At 40.1% G+C, this 18,381-nt stretch overlaps 1 protein-coding gene across 1 annotated transcript in view; it reads right to left on the bottom strand.

Moving 5' to 3' along the window:
- PCDH15 (protocadherin related 15) overlaps window positions 1-18,381 on the bottom strand; it is a 1,038,602-nt gene that overhangs the window by 499,216 nt on the left and 521,005 nt on the right. Inside the window, exon 11 of the mRNA XM_075841191.1 lies at window positions 15,376-15,582. Coding sequence (XP_075697306.1) covers window positions 15,376-15,582 — 207 coding nt within the window. The remainder of the gene's footprint in view (window positions 1-15,375; window positions 15,583-18,381) is intronic.

Here is an 18,381-nt window from a genome sequence, read left to right as displayed (position 1 = left end):
AATCAATAGACCGTATACAAGGTCAGTTAGAGCAAAGATTAAGGAAGATGGCCAATGGGCAGTCATGATTGGTTGAGTCAAATGTCAGAGCAGACGGCAACGTTTTTTCACAGGCCACTAGCAAGAAGTTAGGGCAGGAGGTCGGCATGAATAGTCAAAAGGCACAGGCAGAGATCTAACACAGAAAATCCATCAAAGTAATGTCAGGGAAACACTAGACAAGCTAGGAAGAACCTAATTGCTCAGACATGGTGAAAAGGAAAAAGAGAATCCTTTATACCCTTGGATAGCTGGGAAGATACATTGGTGTGTGCCGGCCCTTTAAGGCAGGGAGAGTCAGCGCGCGCACTAGGAGCAGAAGGAAAGTATCAGTAGCGTGGGAGACCACCATAAGCAGAGATTGGGGGAGAGGAGTGGCACCGGCCAGAGGACACCAGGAGTTTGTAAGTATGCGTGGATAGTGGGGAGAGGCGGCCATTAAACCGATTAAGTGTTCCACAGCTTAAGCCATGTATTGCTTTAAAATGTTTGTCTGCTCTTACAAAATAAAGCAGAACATTGTGGTGCACTTCTCACAACCTTTAGTGCCCTCTGCAGCCCTCCCCTTATTACTATCTGTGTGTCCTCCACTCACTCCCACAGCCCAGACATATCAAAATACATAATTTACAAATAATAACATATTGATCAGAATACAGTATGTATATGTATATCTTCCCTTTGGCAGGTGCCCTTCACCCAGGGTCACCTATAGGCAGATCCAGTGCTGACTACATGCCAATACAAGTTGGAATTTGCTGGGGTCAATTGTAATGCTAATACCATAATGAAGTAGATCAGCTCTGGCATAAATCTATGTCTACCAGGGCTTATGGAAGAGTACCCATTGATGGGCCAAATACATTTACAGTCTCTCTACTGAGGCTTTTATAATGCTATATCTTTTGTCAGCTTGTTCTAGCAAAAACAGTGACAGTTTTGGCATCAGTTGCTTATTGGTGTACTTCCTGTTGCCAATGTAACAAATATGGCCGCCACAACAAGGCAGAAACATGATAATCACTGTAAAAACATACTGCTCTAAATGCTGATTTACTATTTAATGGGTAGTTTTACATTTTGAGGAGGAATTCCTCTTTAATTAACACTAGAGTCAATGGGACAAAGGAGGGAAAAAAGGATATAACGGATGACAACAATCATCTATCGTATTTTTTATTTTCATCGGTACTCTTATTGGTTTAGATTTAATATTATTTAATCAAAAAATAAATACCAATAGATAGAAATTATAAGAGCTGATGATCTAAATTTTCTTTTACAATGGGTTTATAAAAATAATAAAAAAAAAAACATAAAAGTTAAATTCTCTATTCTTTTTTATAAATACAAAATGTAGCCAGAGACCATGTGAACATAGTCTTATATTGAGAGAGCCGATTTGTATGTGATTTGTTTGTGTATTAGGGTCCTATTACACGGCCCGAAATGGGTCGTGTAAATGAGCGCCGATCAACGAGATTTCCATCTTTCACAAGGAGCAGGGATTGGTTATGTATGGGGACAAGTGACCCTTATTACGATCGTTCATCCCAATACATTTCCATCATATCGGCAGCACATCTCACTGTTTACACAGTGAGATGTGCTGCCAACAACAAAAAAAATTAATGCTGCATTAACTATACGATCAGCGGATGAACAAACATTTGCTCGTTCATCGCCTGATCGTTTTCCTGTTTACACAGGGCAATGATTGGGAACGAGCGTTCATATGTAAAAGGGCCTTTACTCTTTCCTTTGCAGGAACTGTAAAGGAAACTGTAACTGTACAATGGGGTTAGTTATTAGAGACCTATTGATTATGAACACAAAAGCAGTGTTGATGAGAGGGGAACATAAAGCTAGCATTGGGGATTAAGAGGAGGTTATAGACTATAAAGTCATGTTCACACATGGTGTATTTGTTGCCTCACTTGCAACAAAATATGATACAATGCATGTAATAGAATTATGAAAACTCCATTCACATGACGTGGCCAAACATCTGCAGTAAAATCATATCGATTTTACTGCAAATTTTTGTCAGGGTTCTGTTGCTGACTTTCTAAACACCTAGCCTATAGCTGCCCATGGACATAAACATTCTTCACTGTCCTGATGAGTATCTTAAATGTCCCTATATGTATTTTTCTCAGATGATTGAAAAATAAATACTACGATCATTGCCATTAATAATAACTAAATAAATAAATAAAATAATGTTTTTGTGGAAACCAAACATTTCAAATACAATATAATTAATTTATCTGGAACAATGATAAAATGGTTTGGATCTTTAATGATGATCTTTAGGTCTATGGCCAGCTTTAGTAAAGCAGATGGTGGAAAAGTTTGAGGAAATCATCTGAAGTTAAAAGCATTATGCTAGTATTCTCCTTAGAGAAATAATAGCTGATCCGGTTATTGAACCTAGTCTATTTATGGAAGAAATAAGAAAGCAGAAGAGGCCATTAACCTTTCTGACACCACCTATTACTAACTGACTGGAGTGGATTGTTTATTACTTCCAAAGCAGAATTCCACAGCTGGTTTGTCAGTAAACAAGACAAAATCTAAGTTGTTTTTCATATACTTTGTTTCATTTTAGTCACACAATTCATATTTTGTCTCTATAATACTTGTTATTTCTAGATGTATTATTTAAATGGAAAAAAATATTTTTCCATAATAATATTTGTTTAAGAACGTTATTTATTTTCAACAAAGCACTGAATTCTGTATACACTGTATACTTGGGCCCTCATATGTGAAAACGTGTTGTCCACAGCAATTAGAGATCAACATTTAAGAATTTCTGAAACGCACTAGAGAACTAAAACATGCACTTGGAGAAAAAAAAAAAGGTGCCAATCAGTCTGTTGGCAATGTGTATAGTTCAGGAAACGGTCTACCCTGCGTTCTTCCATGAGCATTCTTGCACTAAATCCACCACATATAGCTAAATATTGTAGTTTGAAGGAGTATTCTGACCCATATATCCTATTTTTGCAATTTATTAAACACTGCAAATAGGGCTTAAGATGTGAAAAGCTGGCAACTCATATGCGCATCCCTCTCCATTAAAATCTAGAAGATAGATAGAAGTATCTGTTTGATCGTGTTACATAAACCCTGCCAGCCCTGACCTAGGATTTGTACTACCTTGCTTCTGTTTAGGGATTTTTGAACCTTGCTTTAAAAATACAATCTGCAAGAGATTATCAGTTGCTATTGGAGACTACTCCGGGGACGCAACCTGAGGATTAATTATATAAAGTCCATATAACTGTTAGTGGTGTTTTAAGTTGAAGATTTCAAAATCCCTTAGATCACTCTGCGTCCAGTTTAGCACTAGCCAAATCTAATAGTAACACACTCCTGTTCTAAGGCCTATCTGTGACATGTTTTTTATGTACATTTTTTTTTCTCACAAAATGACATAGTAGCTAAGATCTGTTGTGTTAATTTTTCCCACTTAATTGCAAAAAAATAAAAAGTAACAGAAATTTCATTCATGTGAGGTTGAATATGTAATCACGGCCGGCGTCAGCACTGTCTATATATGGACAGTGATGTCAGGAGGAGAGAAGGAGTCCCAGGTAGAGCGCTAGAAGCAGCTCTGCTCCAGGACTCTGTCTCTAGGAAAGCCCCTGACATCACTGTCCATATATGGACAGTGTTGTTAGGAGCAGAGGAGTGTCCCAGGCAGAGTGCTAGTAGCGCTCTGCCCGGGACTTTGGCTCTGGTGTTGCCCCTGACATCTCTAGCCGTATATGGACAGTGATCTCAGGGGTTTCCCCAGAGCTGGAGTATTGGAGCAGAGCCTTTACTAGTGCTCTGCCCGGGACTTCAGCTCTGCTCTGGACATCACTATCCATATATGGACAGTGAAGTCAGGAGCAGAGCAGGAGTCCCATGCAGAGTGCTAGAAGTGCTCTGCCCGGGACTATGTCTCTGGGGTTGCCCCTGACAACACTGTCCATATATGAGCTTCTCCTGAAGCGGAATGCCCAGCCAGAGCATCGGCAATTCTCTGTCTGGGGATTCCACTCCTAGAGGGAACCCCAAAAGGTGCTACCTAAAGGGATGGGGGCTGCATGGAACTACCAGGAAGTGGGGCTGTGTGGCACTACAAGGGAGGGGGGCTGTGTGGCACTACCTTGGGGGGGCTGTGTGTCACTACCTGGGAGGAGGGGGCTGTGTGGCACTACCTGGGGGGATGTGTGGCACTATTTACAGAGGGCACTAAATTTATGGGGGTACAAACTGGGGCCTAACTTCTATATGGGGGCATAAACAGGGCCTAATGTCTATATGTGGGCACAAAGTAACGTTTTCTGCCATTTTACTGCCGCCGTGAGTTCCCCCGCAATGGGGCCTACTAAGTCTGTGTCGCCCAAGGGCCCACGTAAACCTGGAGCCAGCCCTGTATGTAATCACTATAACCCTGACTTATTGCGGCTGCGCAGCCCCGAACGCAGCAAGCTGGGATGCACTGTGTGTTCTGACACCTTTCTTTCATAACCAGCATTAACTTTTTCAGTAATTTGTGCTAAAGTAGCCCTTTTGAGGGATCGGAGAAGACGGGCTAGTCTTCAGTCCACATGTGTACACAGTCCACAGTCACAAGACCTGTCATTTTGAGATGCCCTGACCCACTACTCTAGCTATCACAATTTGGCCTTTGTCAAAGTAGTTTAGATCCTTACTCTTGCCCATTTATCCTGCTTTCAACACATCATCTTCAAGAATTGACTGTTCACTTGCGGCATAATATATCCCACCCCTTCACAGGTGCCATTTTCACAAGATACTTAATGTTATTCAATTCACCTATCAGCAGTTTTAATGTTATGGCTAAATAGTGTACAATGATTTACTAAAATGTCAAATACAGATTACTAATTAAAATCATAAAGCAAATAAGGTATGTACTAAGAAACTTTTTACATTTATTTTGTGGAGTGGAATAAAAAAGACCTGCAATTCCAGCATTGTCCTTGGAGTTTAGTTTTTATGGTGTACACTGTGCGGTAAAAATGTAATGTTAAAGAGTAACAGAGTTACTGATAAATAGTGACATGTCAGAAATTTTGATCGGTGGAGGTCTGAGCACTGAGACCCCACCAATCGCTAAAACAAAGCTGCAGAAGCGCTCAGGTGAGCGATGAGGCGCTTCATTTATGATCGGCTTTTCTTGGAAATCTGAACAGTTGGTGTACGGGCTAATAGACTTTCTATTGAGCCGTACACCAATTGCTCAGCTTTTCGATAAAAGCTGATCAGAAATGAAGCTCACCCGTGCACTTCTGCCGGTTTGTTTTAGCGATTGGTGGGGTCTCAGTGCTCGGACACTCACTGATCAAAACTTCTGACATGTCACAATGACATGTCAGAAGCAGGGGCGTAACTAGGAAACACTGGGCCCCATAGCAAACTATTGACTAGGCCCCCCTCTCCTGGGTGCCACACACACAGCTCGTCCTTGTAGATAGTGCCCCCCTGTAAATAGTGACATACAGCCCCCTTCTGTAGACAGTGCTATACAGCCCCCCATTGACATTGCTATACAGCCCCCCCTGTAGACAGTGCTATACAGCGCCCCCTGTAGACAGTGCTATACAGCGCCCCCTGTAGACAGTGCTATACAGCGCCCCCTGTAGACAGTGCTATACAGCGCCCCTTGTAGACAGTGCTATACCGCGCCCCCTGTAGACAGTGCTATACAGCGCCCCCTGTAGACAGTGCTATACAGCGCACCCAGTAGACAGTGCTATACTGCGCTCCTGTAGACAGTTCTATACAGCCCCCCCTGTAGACTGTGTTATACAGCCCCCCGTAGACTGTACTATACAGCCCCCCCTGTAGACAGTACTATACAGCCTCCCCTGTAGACATGTAGACAGGTCTATACAGCCTCCCCATACAGTGCTATACAGCCCTCCCTGTAGACAGTGTTATACTTTCAAGTATTATAGAGGGAAAACCGATGCGGCGCACAGCGTATAATTTTTTTTATTTTAAGCCACACCTCTAATCCCACCCAATCCCCGCTCATACACACCTGGTTCAGCCTACACAGTATCATGCCCCCATAGCTGCCCCCACAGTATAATGCCCCCATAGCTGCCCCCACACAATATAATGCCCCCATAGCTGCCCCCACAATATAATGCCCCCTAGAGCTGCCCCCACAATATAATGCCCCCCATAGCTGCCCCCACAATATAATAACCCCCATAGCTGCCTCCACAATATAATGCTCCCCATAGCTGCCCCCACAGTATAATGCCCCTATAGCTGCCCCCGCAATATAATGCCCCCCCATAGCTGCCCCCACAATATAATGTCCCCCATACCTGCCCCCACAATATAACCCCCATAGCTGCCTCCACAATATAATGCCCCCCATAGCTGCCCCCACAGTATAATGTCGACCATACAGTATAATGCCATCCATAACTGTCCCCACAGTATAATGCCATCCATACAGTATAATGCCCCCATAGCTGCCCCACACACTATAATGCCCCCATAGCTGTCCCCACAGTATAATGCCCCCACACATTAAAATGCCATCCATATCTGTCCCCACAATATAATGCCATCCATACAGTTTAATGCCCCCATAGCTGCCCATACAGTATAATGCCCCCAATTGCTGTCCCCGCATTATAATGCCCCCCATAGCTGTCCCCACAGTGTAATGCCCCCACAGTACAATGCCGCCCATACAGTATAATGCCCCTCATAAAGTAAAATGCTCTTATAGCTGCCACCATATCAGCCTCCCTTCCCTACCCAGTATAATGCCCCATAGTGCCCAATAGAAAAATAATAACATAATTACTTACATATCCCCGTTCTCATGATGGGTGGAGGATCCTTCTCCTCCGATCTGTGTTGTGAGTGACTCAGCGCACATGTGGCTACGGGGGCCCACCAGGCTTAGGGGCCCAGTCAAAATTGTGACAGTTGCGATACCCTAGAGCTACGCCACTGTTGCAGTAACATATCACAGACCAGGGAGATACCTCCCTGCTCTGTCATAGTGTTCAACAGCATGTGCGTCCGAAGGACACAGATACTATTGAATGTGGCATCGCTAACACTGTTGCAGCCATAGTGTCTGCTAGCGGAGCCTCCAGGCATGGGGGGGCCGTGATGGCTGGCGGCACGGGCCTCCTCATGCCACAGGCCCCATAGCATCTGCTAAGGCTGCTACAGCGGTAGTTAAGCCACTGGTCAGAAGTTTTTTGAAAGTTTAGTTACCCTTTAACTATATATTTTTTATTCTACAGGTTAGTATGATTACAGCAACAGTTTTTTTTATGTTTTATTACTTTTGCACAAAGCTATTTGTTAAAAAACTAATTGTTTTGTGTCGCCATATTTTGAGATCAATAACTTTTTAATTTTCTGTTGATAGAGCTGTATCAGGGCTTGTTTTTGGCAGAAGGAACTTTAGTTTTTATTGGTACTGTTTCTAGGTACATATGACTTTTCGATCACATTGTATTACATTCTTTTGGGGAGGCAAGGTGACCAAAAACACAGCAATTCTGGCTTTTATTTTATTTTTTTACAGCGTTCACAGAACGAGATAAGACACTTAATATGGTAATGGTTTGGACTTTCAGGGATTCGGCAATACCACATGTATTGTTTACATTATTAAATGTAAAAATTTGGAAAATGGGAATTTTTTAAACTTTTTTTAATTTTAATTTTTTTAAATTTTTTCCTTTTTTTTTTATTACTCCTCTAAAGGAATTTTAGCTCATGTAATGCACTGAAATACTTATGTATTGCAGTATATTGCCTTTTTCTGTGCTCTACTATTAAGCTTAATAGTAGAACACAGAAGGCAGACCTGAAGGCCCTCACCGGGCCCCTGGCTGCCATGGCAGCTTCTCGGAAACCCACAATTTTGTTGAGCCCCTTCTTTCTGTCAGATGCCGCAGTTGTTATTGACTGCAGCATTTGAGAGGTTAATCCTACGGAATCATATTTATCTGCGATCCCAGCCATGGCAGGCGGGTGTCAGCTGTATGAAACAGCCAGCACCCACCCGGTATGGTGCGAGCTTAGTTCTTAAGCCTGCACCATATTAACAGAGCATACCTGTATTGCAAATGTCGGCTAAGGGGTTAATCAAGACTAGCTGGAAAGTTGATTTATGTTTTATTTTAGATGCACTGGGACAATAAAAAATGTTTGAAAAGGTGGACATACCCTTTTGCATATCAGTTTGGTAAGAAGACACACTATACATGGGCCAAAAGTGACCACTATACACCTATGCGTTCAATCATGAGTCAATACTAGGTTTTAATATAAATGATGTTCCATGCACAAAGTGAGCCCACGATAGTTCCCTAGTCGTAGGGATCTTGAATGATACATTAGAAATTCTGTTTAGATGATTTGTAATGTTATGTATGTGAATTTTACATATGAGCAGACATGGTAGCTTAAAACCTTATTCATATGCTTCCATTAATAAAATAATGGGCTACGCTTTATCTTTAAAAATTTTCTACTGTTCATTGAACAAATAACTTGGCGTACCAATAAAGTAGGGTTATTGGTATTAAAAGGGAATGGAACTGAAAAGAAATGGCAAATCTGTGTTTGCAGGAAGCATTTATTGAGTTCCAAGAAATGTTAGATTGGTATGTGAAGTGTTTTGCTCTGTGGGTTAGAATCCATGAAATTTTTTATTGGAGTTCAGATTGTATTCAGCATTACAACTTTCAAATTGACAATCACTTGTGAAAGGTTTGCAGATGATAATAGATGCTCCTGTTGCCGTGTTATGGAGCAAATTTAATGTGTTTAATAACCGCATACTTGTTATATAATGAACAAATCACAATAAGTTAGCATTTCAGCAAAAATCTATTTTCTTAGTAGGTTTTACATTTTTGCAATAAAGTCAGCATTGTTGATTTAAATTGTAAATTGGTGGCAGTAAAGCTTGGGGACTGGTTTTCATCACATGGTGTTATTTGTAGCTCCCAGGGCAATGTGCTCAACGTCAAGATCTGAGCTATATAATTCATATTGCTGAAAATCAGGTTTAAACTTGTGGCCTATGAATCATCAGATATTTTTGCAAATGCTTTTCTCTTGTGAAATTCTTATTAATTTATGCACAGTGAATGTCCTTGACCTCCTATATTTCTATAGATGTTAGTAATATTCAGCAACAAATAAAATTTCAATGCTTTGGTTAGATAAGAAGTACGGCTGCATTATTAGGAGACACAGTTTGATATGTCTTGATAATGCCACACTACATCATTCGCATTGAGAATAATGCATGGTATTTTCAATTGTCAATTTTAAAAGGGGAATTTTCAATGGCTAGCATTTGTGCCTTTGTTGATATCAGGACCCCAATAAATTATTAAATTAAAAAAACACACGTTAAACCAAAATTTTGCATATACAAGTCTTATACATAGGCATATTACATATCCATTCAATTCAAGTACAGGGTCAGACACGGACAGCAGAGGGCCCCTTTGCAAGAATATGATATGGGCCCCTGGCTCTCCAATAGTTCATCATAAAGCACCCCCTTTACCAATCCACCAGTACTTGTGAGACATTAAATTCATTAGCTTAGTCCCTTACATGCAACCTAATAGACAGTAAGAAGGGCTTTTATGGTGGTAGTGGCCCCTTATGTACTGGACCCCTGTACAATAACGCATGCAGTATGCCCACCCCTGTGTGAGTTGAAGTATTCAATTTCTTGTAAATATGGGAATGCCATTTCATTGCTGTGGAGCCAGGTGCTAAAACCTCTATCTATGCTTGGTAGAGAGATGTTTCCGCGCTGAGCATCTACCTTCCTGAAAGTCCAAATTCGTAAAGCTGTAGTGTATATGTAACACAGCTCCAACAGAACTGCGGATCTCAGGGACAAAGGGGTAGCTGCAGATATGGACTAGCTGAAGGCACTCATGGTGAAGAAACCAAGATAGAGGGTCGGTCATGATTGTTGCATGCTTATACAGATGATCAAGTGGCCATTCTGATTTGGCTTTCGGACACTCTTTAGTGCATACATCTACTTTGAGTAGATTTCAAAATAAATAATTTTGGGGTAGGATTTCGGCTAAATCACAGCCCAGAATGTTGGTTGTATAGTAAACAGATCAGCACACTAAATAACCTTATAGTGAACACATTTAACAATCTAGGACATGGAATCATGGATAGGAACATTGAGAACTTTTAAGAATGGGATAATTGCTGCTCTACACTGGAATCATTGGCAGAAATTAAATCAAACACCCTGCTGTGGGCACCTACCGACCGAGGTCTTGCCCAAATAAGCAGCACATTATGCCAGCAGAGTATTAAGTAAAACAATTTCTAGTTTGTGTACTTGTCTAGTTTAAATGAAGCAAAGCCAAATGTAAAAAAAACAAAAACATGAAAAATAATCTTAGACTATATTTCCGAATAGCTTTGAATAACTCATAAGCATTCACAGTTAGCCACGTAAAACAATGAAACAAATCAGTAGTCGGTAAACATACCCAACTCACAAATCACAGCTTTTGTTCTGAAAAAGAGTACACTTTTCATGCCTAAGGCACTGACCAGTTGTTGGCCCCTGTTTTGTCTGTAATACCCTACAGTGCTAGTAAGTCAATTAGGGTCGACTACCTGTGCAGATGTCTGGGTAATTCTATATGACAGGGAATGTCACTGACTTTGTATTTATAGCAACAAGAGACAGCATGTCTTACATACATGTGTCTGTGAACATATGGAAGACAAGTTATGGCCTCGAATCTCACCTTGCATTCAGATTAGTTCTAGTAATAGTCTTTTTGATACTTAAAATAAAGTTTAAAGGCTATGTACACCTTTCAAATGTTTACATAGCCTTTTTTTTTTCATTCTCTATTTTATAGTTTAGTCATCAATTACATGTATTCATAAAGAGTAAATTCAAACACTGAATATAAGACTGGATAAAAAGAAAGAAAGAGGAAACAAAAAAAAAAAAAAAGGGGTTTATAATCATTAAAGAAAAGCCCTATAATTTGCCTAAGCCCATTCTAATATTATTGACTCCACCCTACTCTTCTAAAAATCTCATAGAAGGGAGCGATATTCATCCGATTTCTGAAATTCCATCCAAGGGTAAACATCTTATGAAATCTGTTATATACCTTATTCATAGAAGACACCCATAGTGACAATGAAGAAGCTACAGTTTTTTCCCCACATTAAAGGGATACACATTCTCACTGCCATAATTAAAAAACAAAGTAGCGAGCGTTTAAACAAGATACCTGGAATCTCGCAGTGTCTGAGAAGGATTCATATCAAGTCCAAATCCAAGAATGCCCTCTATATTCTTTCGGATTCCCTCCCAAAAAGGGATCAACAAGTAGTATGACCAAAAAGTATGGAACAGAGTGCCCCTTTCCCTCCCACATCTCCAACAGCTTGGATCAGCGGTTGAGCTAATGATGTTGAGGCGAGATGGCACTCTGAACCATCTAGAAATTAAATTGTAATTTGCTTCCTGGAAGCGAGCATTAAGAGAAACTTCATGTGTCAAGGTAAAAATCTTTTGTCTCACAAGTGAATACAATACCACACGTAGTAGTTTCAGACGTAATTCGGGCCGTTTATTCCTCAAATTACGCCTGAAAAAATGGCACCATTATGCCTCTAAACATCTGCCCATTGCTTGCAATGGGATTTACGATGTTCTGTTCCCACGAGGCTTCATTTTACACGTCGTTGTCAAAATACGGCGCGTAAAATGAGGCCGCGTCAAAAGAAGTGCAGGTCATTTCTTGGGACGTTTTTGGAGGCGTTTTTCAATGACTCCATTGAAAAACATCTCCAATAACGGCCGTAAAATACGCCGCGAAAAACGCGAGTTGTTACAAAAACGTCTGAAAATCAGGAGCTGTTTCGCTTGAAAACAGCTCCGTATTTTCAGACCTATTTTGCTAAGAGTGTAAACATACCCTTAGGGTTTGTTTCCCATTTGAGTATAAAGGGTGAAGGAGCTTGCCCGGGAGGATTCTGAAGAAGGGCATAGGTGAAAGATAAAGTATGCCTAGTCAGGCCCGTTCCTAGACATAAATTCTCAAAAGGGTGTTTTATCTTGTGTATAAGACTTCGGAGGTGGAAGGGACATTAAGAAATGCCTCAGTTGCATTGATCTCCAGGGCTCTAATGGTTTGGGCCCTAATTAATTCATTAAAGCGTTTGAGGAGAGAGATTGATTATTATTTTCTAAGTCAGTCACTCTAAATTTGCTCACCAGCACTCCATGACAAAAATTTGGGTCGTTTACTCCTGGGCAAAACCCAGGGTTACTCAAAATTGGATATTGGGCAGAATTACATGAGAGGAGACCGAACTTTCGAGTTGGAGCAACACTGCAATGTTGGTCCTATTGTAGGATGGAGGCGTAAAGAAGATAAGTGGGATGGCTCCAGCAAGGGCATACGAGACACGAGAAAAACTCCAGTCGACATGGACCCAAGGTTTAAAGGGTCCATGTCGACACCAGTCTATGACTCGTGTCAAGTGTAGCTAAATAATAGGTCTTAAGATCTGGCAAAGCCAGGCCTCCTGTGTTTTTAGGTCAGGACAGCAATGTCCTCCAGACCAGTGCGGTTTTCCCTGCCCATATAAGTGTTGTTTAAATAGAGTCAATGACTTTAAAAAATGAAGATGGAATTCTGATTGGTAAAGCTTGAATAAGATATAAAAGGTGCGGCAGTAAGTTCATTTTAAATATTGTACATCGCCCTAGCCAACTAAAGTGCCCCTTAGTCCATCTCATACAATCTTCATGTATATTTCGTATAAGCAAAGGGAAATTTGACTGATATAAGTCAGTTGGGTTTGGGTTAATATTGACTCCCAGATATTTCAAGGATTCAGAACTCCATTGGAAGTCAAATGATTGTTTAAGCATTGTACCCGTTCCGATCTCAGAATGATCTCAATTTATACAGATTAAGACTAATTTTAACCCCTTCCCGCCGCAGCCCTTTTTTAGATTTTCATTTTCGTTTTTTCCTTCCCACCTTCCAAGGGCTTGATTTTTGCGGGACGAGTTGTAGTTTTTTGTACCACCATTTATTTTGCCATATAATGTACTAGGAAACGGGAAAAAATTATTTGTGGCGTAGAAAATGAAAAAAAACCAGCGATTCCTCCATGGTTTTTTGCGCGCCGTTTTTACGGAATTCACTGTGCAATTAAAACAACATGTTAACTTTATTCTGTGTGTCAATACGATTACAAGTAAAAAAGAAAATTTATTTTGTGTCGCCAAATTCCAAGAGCCATAACTTTTATATTTTTCCATAGATTAAGTGGTATGGGGCTTATTTTTTGCGGGATGTAGTTTTTAATAATACCATTTTGGTGTACATGCGACGGTTTGATCACTTTTTATTTCATTTTTTGTGGGAGTTAGGTGACCAAAAAATAGAGATTCTGGCGTTTACAATTTTATTTTTACGGCGTTCACCGTGCGGGTTAAATAAGGATATATTGTAGTAGTTCAGACTTTTACGGTCACGGCGATACTATGTTTATTTTTTATTTATTTTTTACTATGCTCTAGGGGGAAAGTGGGAGTTTTTTGATGTTTCAATTAAAAAAAATTTTTACACAAAAAAAAGACTTTATTTAACTCATTTATACTTTTTTTATTAATTCCCCTAGGGGACTTCAACCAGCGATCGTTAAAACGCTTGCACGATATACTGCAATACTAATGTATTGCAGTATATCGTGATTCTGACAGCCAACTATTAAGCCAGAGGCAGGGCATAATAGGAGCACAAAGATGGCGAACCTGGGGGCCTTCATTAGGCCCCCAGGCAGCCATAGCAAAGATCGCGATGCCGCTCATTACTCTGAAGTGTCGGCTGTAACAAACATGATTCCGCACATTTTCTGATTGCAAAAAGCCTCTCATTTCCTTCAATGGAAAAGGCCCTGTGGTTCATATGGGGCGATATTCTCAGCAGAAGGAATTGCAATTCGCCTCCCCTAAAAAGACCAACTCTTCAAGTGGTTTCCATGGCATATTTAGTTGCAAAAATAGCGTCAGGTAGTCACATGCAAATTATTCACTTTGAAATGGGCTAATCTGCGTGCAGAAACTTGGCTTGTTTTACTTCAAAACCGCGGGAGAAATCTGAGGGTCAGCCCAGTATTTGTGCTGCGGATTCTTGGACAATTCCACAACACATTTTTCTCAGGAAAAAAATCTGTTGTGTGAAGGTAAACTTAGGTGTTCTGCCCGCAATCGCTGACCGCTGGCTTTTCCTACTTACCGGCAGCCACGAGTGCAGGACAATCTCTTTATGACGACGTCTCCCTCACCAGAGACGCTGGCACACGCGGCTGCAGCTCCCGTTTGAGTCCTGTAAGGTGCATGCGCTCATTCTCGGCTTTAAAGGGCCAGAGCACACCAGTGCAAAGTTCCTTAACCAACCTCTATACACCCTGGACTTTAAAAAGGGCTCTGCGCTTCCTCTCCTTGCCTGACGTTGTTGTGTCTTCCCATGTTTGTTACTGCAAATGGTCCCTTAGTTGTATCCTGTATCCCCGTACCCTGTATCCCTTTTATCCAGTAATTGTGTTTGTTCCAATGAAAAGCTAAGTGTCATCTGTGCCAAGTTTCATCAGTGACAAGTGTCTGCTACGCCATATGTCTGCAATGCTGAGTGTCTGCCAATTCATCTATCCAGGTACTCTTGTCCTAGAGAAGACTGTTATTGACTATCGTTTGGCCAACTGTGACTCTGCTACGGCAGAGTGGACTACTGGGTCCACATACCCCATAGCCGTGACAGAAGGTCCATGCGATTTTCCCACTAGTCCTTTATCAGTGGTTTCCTTGGCTGGCATATAAACACAATTGTCATATGACAGCTCCTGCCATATGTCCCTATATAACAGAAGTTGTTGACAGAGATGTAACTTGAAGCTCCTGGGCCCCAAAGGAATTTTTTTAACAGGGTCCCTATCTACCACATGCCATTTGATGTATTTTTGGGGTTTCTCGTTTGGGTCCCCATAGGCACCAGAGCCATAGTATGAACTGCTACCCCCATGAACTGCACCCCCATAACTATGCCATTCGTTGTTGCCTAACCTTAGTCTAAATACAAATCATCTACTGTTTGACAGTGCAAAAATATCAGAATTCCTTAAAGAATATATGCGGACAATAATTTATATATGATATCACATTTTTCTTGATCATTTTCTAACTACAGCATAAGCATTTTCATGTAATAAAATAGGATAACTCACTTCTTCAATGTCATTATCCAGAGCTACAAATTTCAGTGGAGCAGATAAGTTCTGGTTTTCTGAGATGGTTGTTCCAACAGGTGAAGACTCCAAGATGTACCCCTGATATGTGGAAAAAGTGAAATATGGAGCCTGATTGTTCTCATCCATGATGTCAATATGAAGATTGGCAAATGCCGGGAGTGGATGTCCATTGTCCTGCTCTGCCTGCAAAACAATTAATATCACTTAGATGAGTCAATTTATAAGTATGAAAGGGTTTGAACATTATTTCTCAATTCAGAAATAGTTTCCGATAACATAATTATATTATTGCCCTATACAATTTTCTACTCTAATCCTAGAAGTGGCTTTAAGTCAGAGCTTGATATTAAGTAAGTTATACTTCACAAAACACATTGACAAAATAAACACTTGTGACCTTATATGTCTTTAATCATAAAAGCAATACCCCTCACAGCAATAAAGGTCAGTGTAAAGGGAAATACAAATCATTCAGAAAGTATTCGGAGCCCCTACGATTTTCCGCATTTCGATTACAGCTTTCTTATAATGTGTATAATATTTAATCTACACACAATACCCCATAATGACCAAGCAAAATCATGTTTTGAGAAATTTGTGCAAATTTACTCAAACAAAAAAAAAGAAAATCAGAAATGTAACATTTACATAAGTATTCAGAGCCATTGTTATGACACTCAGTTGAGCTCAGGTGCATCCTCTTTCCATTGATCATCCTTGAAATGAGTCCATCTATGGTAAATATAAGTCGAAGAAAGCTATTGTTGACTGCCGGGAGGGAATTGTGTTGAGGCAAAAATCTGGGGAGGGATACAAAAATACTGCTGGAGCATTAAAGTTCCCAAGGTACACACTGGCCTTCATTCTTGAATGAAAATAGTTTGGATCTACCAGAATACTCCCCAGGGTTGGTCAACTGACCAAAACTAAGCAATCGACAGAGAATGATAGGCAGGTGATAAAAAACGAATTGTCACTATGACAGAGCTCCAGAGGTCTGCTGTAGAGATAAGAAAACCTTCCATAAGGTCAACCAACTCAGGAGCACTCCACCAATCAGGTGTGGACAGATCGAAGCCACTCCTCAGCAAAACGTACATGATGGAGTTTGCAACAAAAAAAAAGTCATTTAAAGGATTCTTATCATATGTCCCAACAGGAAAGACCTCCTGCAGATATTCTGCAACCAAAAATCTGCAGCAGAATCTTTAAAAAAAGCAGTTAAATTAGTCACGCAAATTCTCAGCAAACAGTGCATTTGTGCGGCGCATACTGCTGCAGAAATTCTGCCAATTTAACTGTGGATTTAGTGTAAAGCATTGATTACAGCATACGTTATGTGCAATGGTGGATTTTCTGCTGTTTTTACTCTAACGCGGAATCACTGTGAAAATCGCAAAACAACTCAACTTGCAATTTTGAGTGCAGAATTTATGCTCTCAATTGAAGTCTATGGACCAAACACATAACATCTCCGCATAGAATACGCGGCATAAATCAACATACTTCGAATTGAATCACAGAGCACTTTCCCCACAACTTTTCTGTGATTTATTTCGGTAGTGTGGGCCTGAAAGTTGTAAAATCTCATCCGCTTTGTTGCTACTGTAAATGCTGTGGAATTTCCGCACAAATTCAGTTGCAGAAATTCTGAAGTGTTTACACGGTGTTGGAACCCGGCCTTAGACAGTAAGAAACAAGTTTCTCTGATCTAATGAAATTAGGATTGAACTTTTTTTGCCTGAATGCCAAATTTCATGTCTGGATAAAACCCATCACCTCTCACTGACCAATACCAAATCAAGAGTCTGAATACTTATGGAAATGGTAAATTTCAGTCTTTGTCTGTTTAATATATTTGCACAAATTTCTATCAACTTTATTTCTCTTTGTCATTATCGGTATTGCCTGTAGATTGATGGAAAAAAGGAATATTAATCATTTTAAAATAAGGCTGTAATGTAACAAAATGTGGAAAAAGTTCTGAAAACTTTGATTTGCAGTCTACATTAAGCCTTTACTTTCATTAAGTCTTTTACATTTCACTTTTTAAATCTTTTTGTATCTACAATGCTTGAAACAGAATATTCTTGTCCTTCCACACTAAGCTGCCATACAGTTAGAGCGTAATATTTTCTCATAGTAGTCAAGGTCGTAAAATCTACGGAGTCTTACTGGTAACTATCACCACTACAGTAGAAGGAAAATACACAGATAACAAGGCAATGTTATAATATAATAAACCAATAAAATTGTACAATGTAAATATGCAATATCATCAGCAATCATTCAACACACATATCATACTAAGCATGAAAATAATTGCCCGTGTCAATAGTTACAATAGTTCAAGTGGGAACACTTTATCCTTGGAGAATAATGCCGGAGATATAAACTGAAAAGTCATCATTTTCTCTTTTTTTCTTCTATTCATAAAGAAATATTCATTCCACATAGTGTGATGTTCGATTTAGTAGCAGGAAGATGAAGGTAATATTCTATTACCATTTTACAGATTTTTGATAAGGCTTTATATCAATGTTATAAACAGTTCTTGGTTCTCCAAAAATGCATTAGTAAAATATAATTTTTTTTAGGGAAGGGCTAACAAAATTATATAGGATAGTGCCAAAACAAAGCACATCAGAAAACATATAAAGAGCTAAACAAGTATATATGTTTATAGAGGTGAATGGACAGATATGATAGAATAGAAAGTATTCTATCACTATAACAGAGTCGGAGCTAGGCGGTCTTTCACCCGGGGGTAAATATTCAGTTTTCTGCCCTATTACTGTATCCAAAGAGGGGCAGAATCGCTAATTGCACCCAGCACCTGGTGCACACACTGGACCAACCCCACCTCAGCTATGCACTTGGACTATAAAGGCCATACCGTATGTACAAAATATCTGCAGCAAAACGGTAGTGTGTGAAAAGGGTTTGTAAATCTCTATTTACATGCTTGTTGAGGATTTTCAG

Source organism: Rhinoderma darwinii, chromosome 11 (genome assembly GCF_050947455.1).
Source record: "Rhinoderma darwinii isolate aRhiDar2 chromosome 11, aRhiDar2.hap1, whole genome shotgun sequence".
Taxonomy (NCBI): domain Eukaryota; kingdom Metazoa; phylum Chordata; class Amphibia; order Anura; family Rhinodermatidae; genus Rhinoderma; species Rhinoderma darwinii.
This window is presented reverse-complemented; position numbering and strand designations above follow the sequence as displayed.